The following is a 6804-nucleotide window of genomic DNA, read 5'->3' as shown; positions in this document are numbered from 1 at the left end:
TGTAACAGTAGAAGTATGACTAATGACTAATGATAACAGCAGCAGCAGGAGGCATCTGGCAGGACCACGGCAGCAGCACAACCACACACGTCACACTATCCAGGCACCGCTGCAATATGAGTTAACCTGAGAGACAGTGGAGCACAAAGGCTCCGGACAAGAAGAATCAGGTCACTGTAAAGTTTTTACCTTCTCACTCTCGATGTCCAACATCTTCTGCTGCAGAGCCGACTTCGTCACTTCAATGGACTCCAACCACTGACCAGAGACAGATGTGGACAGACAGGCAGAGACAGACAGAGGAACAAAAAGGGGAAAGTGTGTCAGGAAGTGACATCACTGATTTCCCATCAGGGGACAGACAGTATGTATAAACGGGGTCAAAGGTCAGGACAGTTGGTGGACAGTTGGTGGACAGTGTTCAGGTGAGTGTTACCTTTTCAGCCAGAGTAAGAACAGTCCGGGCGTGGATCACCACCACCTGCTCCTCATTGGACAGATTCTGCAGGCACACAGGTAAACAACAAAATGTTAAAAAAAAACATGTCAACAACACGTCAACAACATGTCAACAATATGTAAACCACCTGTCGACAACATGGTAAAAAACATAACCACAGCACATCAACAACACTTTAACAACATGTCAATAACAATGACTGAGTCAAATCTGTCCACCATGTGTCATGTGTAAGTGATTAGACAACATCAGAGGGTCCTGATGATAAACTAACAAACATGATCAACAACATGTCAACAACACATTAACAGCATGTCAGCAACAGGTCAACATGTTTCCATCACCGTCCAGAGGTCTGTACCATGTTCATCTTACCCAGAATACCTTCTGGTTATCTGTCTGACTAACCCATCACATCGTCCGTCTGATAACCAGTTACTACACAGCTGATTTCAACCAGTTCAGTCAGCTCTGGGTTTTCATATCAGCCACGAGCACATTCATGTGAAAGACGCGGGTGTCTGTGAGACAGTGACATGTCAGTGGGACATAAACGAGACTCTGTGATCTGATAACACTGAAAACAATCTCCAAAAATTCCCCATCAGACGAGACTTAACTAACCTTGTAGGTACCACCAGACTGTATGTGACATTAGTGCAGAGTATTTTTTGCTGTTTATTGTGATGATGATGATGATGATGATGATGAAACGCCTCTGTATTTAAAGTAAAGAGGAGTTAATGACTGACAACATCTGTCTGACTGAGATGTTTCATTTTAGGAGCCGATTAACAGTGTGTGATTATTTTTTAGCCTGGTTCTCATCACACAGGTGTGTCATGTTATTCTGATGAGTCACAGGTGTGTCATGTTATTCTGATGAATCACAGGTGTGTCATGTTATTCTGATGACTCAATCTCTGACCTCCGACCTCTGGTGGTAACTAACATACATGTCAACATGTTTCCATCAGCTGAGTCAAACATCAGTGGAACAGCAGGGACAGATTCAGACCATATGTTTAATATGACAGTAAAGCTGCTGCAGGGTTAGGTCCAAACAAACGGGACAATCCGAGATCTGTTGGTTCTCATGATAAAGAACAGAGTTCAAATAGAACACATACAAAATAAATTCAACATACACTTACGGCGTTATCTCCCAGAATGTCCAACTTCTTCATCAGTTCACTGATCACAATGTCCTGAAGGACGACAAGGAGACACCTGTTAGGACAACTCATCAGTACTCCGAGTCACTCAGGTGAGTTTACAGGTGAGTTTACAGGTGAGTTTTTTTTTTTTTTTAAAGATTATTTTTATGGGCTTTTTGCCTTTATTGACAGGACAGAGAGTGAAATGGGGAGACAGAGAGAGTGGGGACTAACATGCAGCAAAGGGCCGCGAGCCGGATTCGAGCCCGCGGCCGCTGCAGCGAGGCAATGCCTCTGTACATGGGGCGCCGGCACTATCCACTACGCTACCGACGCCCCAGTTTACAGGTGAATTTACTGGTGAGTTTACAGTTGTGGTCCAAACTCTGGAGTGTCCTTCCTGTTGAGATTTGATCATCGACGTCTGAGTCAGTGTTTAGGATGTCATATTTATATGGTCCCAGTGTCTCCTGTCTGTGTATGGATACGTGTTATGTGCATGTGTGAGCTGAAGCTCGTGCACAGAGCGTGTACGTGTGTGTTTATTTGTAAACATCAGTGTAAACAGTATAAGTCTGACTTCATGACTTCGGTTTAATATTTTACTGTTTTATAGTTTCCTCATTGTTTTTATTCTTGATTTAGTTTTCATCGTCGTCTGAAGGAACATCTGATCATGCTTTATTAATTATTATTATTATTACTACTCAGATGTTTAAAGCTTAGGTGTGATGTCACTCACAGCGACTCCCTCTGCCTCACAGTAGATCTGGAGAGGACTGAGGCCTTCTGGGAAATGAAGTTGTTGGAAGTTGATGGCAGGTGAGCGTCGCTCCCTTTCCTGTAACCATGGAAACAGAGACAACTCATCAGTCTGTGACATTTATAACAGGTTGTTGTTGTTGTTTACGGGTGTGTGACAGTCATTACCTCGAGCTCTAAGATCCTGAACTCCAGCAGCTCGTTTTGATCTTTGACGTCCTGAATGTCGTTTTCCAGCTTCAGCTCGACCCCTTCCATCTGCTTGACCTGTAACATACCAGGAACATATGGTCAGAGGAATGTTTCATCATGTCACATGATATCAGATAATGTCACATGATGCTGTTTGTCTCTATCTGATATGAAGAATATTCAGAGTCTCTGTCATGTGAAAACACAGAAACAATCAGCATTCATGGATTCATTCACTCTGATTATAATCATTTGTCTTATCGACACACTCATACTCTTACTCTGAGAACTACAGCTCCCATCATGCTCTAACTGAACTATAGCTCCCATCATGCTCTGGCTCTGAGAACTACAGCTCCCATCATGCTCTGAGGGAAGTATCATGTTGCCATGGAGTCAGTGAGTTATCCTTTTTTTAGTCTTTATTTGAATCCATTAAAGTCACAATGATGATGTCACAGTGAGCTGAATGATGTCACAGTGAGCTCGTCACAGTGAGCTGAACGCTGTGTAGGAAAAACAGCCTTCTGAACCCTCCCAAAACCTAGATTGTAAGGAAATGGACATGGGCCACTCTGAGGGTCAAATGTTTATAACTTTGCCCATGTCATCTCAAAGTTGATGAACTCTTTCACCGTCATCCTGGGGTCAAGAGGGGTAAAGGTGTCAATTGGAAACCATCAAGAGCCCAGTTTGCTGATTACCATCCTGGGAAAATCCAGCGTTTTGACAACTAAGCCAGACATTAACTATGCTTTTAAGTTCACTACATCCTCTCTTCCTTCTATCTGTTATCGAACACATCTATGAAAGTCACCCCAGCTCTATCTTACGCTCAGCCTGGTGACGATGAGATAAGAAACAGGTGTGTGAATCGTAAATTCAGTATGAATTCCTAAGCAGAGACTAAGTTTCTCTTGTTAACCAACTTGAAATGTTTCTTGAAAGTAAACTATACATTTTATCCATGTTCTAACATTGTAACTGCATAATCCTTGTTTTTTTAGTTGAATGATTTTTTTTCCACTCTTGTAGGTCATAGTATGAGTGAGTTCTAATTTCATGTGTTTAATCCCTCATTTAACATGGAGTCATACTGCCATCTTGTGATGATAGTTAAGAAGGGTTCCCGTAGGAATCCCATATTATATTTCGAGTTAAGATATAGTTGTATTAATTATTTAATCAACTTGTCTTTATTACTATGTGCTTTCTCATTTAGTATGTTGAAGTAACTGCAGACTAGTTTGTTTGTGCACGAAACATTTACACTTGTGTTCCGCTGATATATGTGGTATAATAATCATATTAAATTTAATTTTGACCATAATGGGAAGAGTGTGTGTCTATCGCACATAACATGTTAAAGTATATAATCTCACAAAATAAAGTTAATTAAGTTTCCTCCAGGGCGGCACGGTGGTTAGCACTGTCGCCTCACAGCAAGAGGATTGCCGGTTCGATCCCGGGTGTGGGAGCCCTTCTGTGTGGAGTTTGCATGTTCTCCCCGTGTCAGCGTGGGTTCTCTCCGGGCACTCCGGCTTCCTCCCACAGTCCAAAGACATGCAGATTGTGGACTAGGTTAATTGATAACTCTAAATTGTCCGTAGGTGTGAATGTGAGTGTGACGGGTTGTTTGTCTCTATGTGTCAGCCCTGTGATAGTCTGGTGACCTGAAATAAATTAATGTTTAAACTAAGAGACCCACCTTGCCTCAAACACGCCCAATCAATCTGGTCGGATAAAATTATTGAGCTCGGCGCATCTTTTTCTTTCCTCTTTACTTTGTTCCTTTACTTTATTTTACTTTTACTTTTTTCTTCTTCTTTCTTTTGCCGTCCCTCCTTCTAGTTATACTCTTTATGCTGTGACCCGTTACGCTCTTATACACGGTTGCTGCGTAACCCTTTCTTTTCTTATGATCGAAATATTTTAAACTTTTAAGTTTTTCTCGACACGTCCAGGATTGTCTTGTCTGTCCTGAGTTTTCTTTCTTTTTGTCTGTGCCTTCAGTAATATTCTACCTGAAGCGACAAAGCCAGCCAATTGCAACATTTTTTATACGCGTTAATAATAACTTTGATAATAATATCGAACGGCCGACGAGATTGTTTTCAACCTTATTATAAGCGAGTAGCCACAGCTCGATAGATAAGCTACTGTTCGACCTGTAACTCCATCAAAAGTTCATCAGATCCAGTGCTGCCAGCCACTTGTCTAAGTGTCCGCAAAGCAGTGGTTCCTTTGCCAAATCAAGAGACTTTCTGCAGCCTGAGATAATCGACGTTTGAGGACCACCTGAAGGACACTGCAGTCAGGCTCAACCACCCCTCCACCACTGTGCTCCAGCAGACAGTTGATGTCCAATCAGAGACTTAGTTATTCTGATCTTAATTTCATTTCGTTAGATAAATGGTTTTGCATCCCTGCGTCTCCAATTTATCTATAGTCACATATTCTCTCTCACTATCGGCAAACTGAATAACTGACAAAAGTGTTACCTCTTGTCTTAATCCATTTATACATACTGTTGATTTTGTGTCATTTCATATCATCCTCATTTACTATTCATTTACTCAGTTGTTAAACATTTAGCCCTAAATAAATCTTCATTAAGTCATTGTCTGTGGATATTTATTTTAAGCAGGAACTAAGATCACTGTATAGAGAATTCATAACCCAGGTATTGGGATTGATTCATGATTGGTAAGTGTACTGACGAATTAATAATTGCTTTCGGAAGTTATTAATTTTTGAGTGCAAACGTTTTCTAAAGGTATTGCTCCTACAGATGTCACAGACGAACTGTCACCTGAAGAAGACTTTAAAATAGGATCATTTTTTGTGTTTCTCAGCTCATTGATGGATGTCAGAACAATGAGACGTCACACTGACTGATGTCAACATGTGTTCATGTGTTCATCTGTTTCATGTGTTCATCTGTTTTGTGTTCATCTGTTTCATGTGTTTGTCTGTTTTGTGTTCATCTGTTTCATGTGTTCATTTGTTTCATGGGTTCATGTGTGTGACAGTTTGCTTTACCTTCTCCACCAGCTCCTGATTCCTCTGATACAACGCCTGCTTCTCCTCCACCCACTTCACATCCTGACAGAGAGGCAGACAGACAGACAGACAGACAGACAGACAGATAGCAGTGTCAGCAGGATTTAAATGAACATTATTTACAGCTCAGACCTTGAAGAGACCCGTTCTATGTTCTATGTTCTATGTTCTACCTTGGCGGTGCTCAGTCATGGACCAGAGAGAGCCAACAGCCTGCGTGTTGTTATTTTAAATGATCATGTGATCAGTGACGTCACAGGTTCATGGAGACAGAGTGCATTAAGCCACGCCCCCAGCAGAGGGGAACACAGTGCATGGTTCTCAGTAGACTCTGTACTGAGTGAAGGAACCTCCTCATCTTTAATGTCTGTTAACAAGCAACATGAGAACACCTGAACACTGCTGTGTGGTGGAATGTTCTAAGTTTACTAAGTTCTTACAAACCACAGAACCAAAAACTGAGCCTTTAATCAGAAAGACGTGACATCATCAGGGAGATAACGGAGAACTGTGGAACCTGACTCTCAGTCCAAACAGTCGAGGTTAAAGCTGACTGAGCGGTGTGAGGTCTGGTCTGATGATGATGATCCACCTGCTGTCACGTAGGTTTACATATTAAAGTCCGTCACTTTCAGAGGATCATCTCTCAGTTATGTGAGGACAACTAACCCTGACCTGTAAGGACGTGAGGACAAGAGGACACAGAGGACACTGAGACAGTTGACAACATTCAGGTTGTCCAACTCGTCCCCTCTGGTAGACACGAGGTGCTAACGTTGTTCTTTAACATGCTTTAATCTGATGATCTCAGTGAACTCGATTTTAAGGTTCTTTTATTAGTTTTTAAATGTCTTAACGGTCTTGGGCCTTCTTATTTATCTGACCTGCTTTTATAACCCTGGCAAATCCTGAGGTCCTCCGGCACCGGCCCACAGGGAGGCTGCATTCAGCCATTATGGCCCTCACTTATGGAACAGCCTGCCGGAGAGCATCAGGACTGCAGAGACNTCCTCCGGCACCGGCCCACAGGGAGGCTGCATTCAGCCATTATGGCCCTCACTTATGGAACAGCCTGCCGGAGAGCATCAGGACTGCAGAGACTGTTGATGTTTTTAAAAGGAGGCTCAAGACTCACCTTTTTAGTTTGGCTTTTAACTGATTTCTTTTACT

The 6804-nt window shown here is 42.2% G+C and overlaps 1 protein-coding gene across 1 annotated transcript in view; it reads right to left on the bottom strand.

The window, feature by feature from the left end:
• Nucleotides 1-6804, bottom strand: part of jakmip3 (Janus kinase and microtubule interacting protein 3) — a 26940-nt gene that overhangs the window by 4811 nt on the left and 15325 nt on the right. Inside the window, exons 11-17 of the mRNA XM_050060766.1 lie at nt 6304-6309; nt 5614-5676; nt 2548-2646; nt 2360-2458; nt 1615-1668; nt 437-502; nt 190-258 (exon numbers count right to left, since the gene is read on the bottom strand). Of these exons, the coding sequence (XP_049916723.1) occupies nt 190-258; nt 437-502; nt 1615-1668; nt 2360-2458; nt 2548-2646; nt 5614-5676; nt 6304-6309 (456 nt within the window). The remainder of the gene's footprint in view (nt 1-189; nt 259-436; nt 503-1614; nt 1669-2359; nt 2459-2547; nt 2647-5613; nt 5677-6303; nt 6310-6804) is intronic.

This window comes from Epinephelus moara, chromosome 13 (genome assembly GCF_006386435.1).
Source record: "Epinephelus moara isolate mb chromosome 13, YSFRI_EMoa_1.0, whole genome shotgun sequence".
NCBI lineage: Eukaryota > Metazoa > Chordata > Actinopteri > Perciformes > Serranidae > Epinephelus > Epinephelus moara.
The sequence above is the reverse complement of the archived record's forward strand: the minus strand, read 5'-3'. Positions and strand labels throughout refer to the sequence as shown.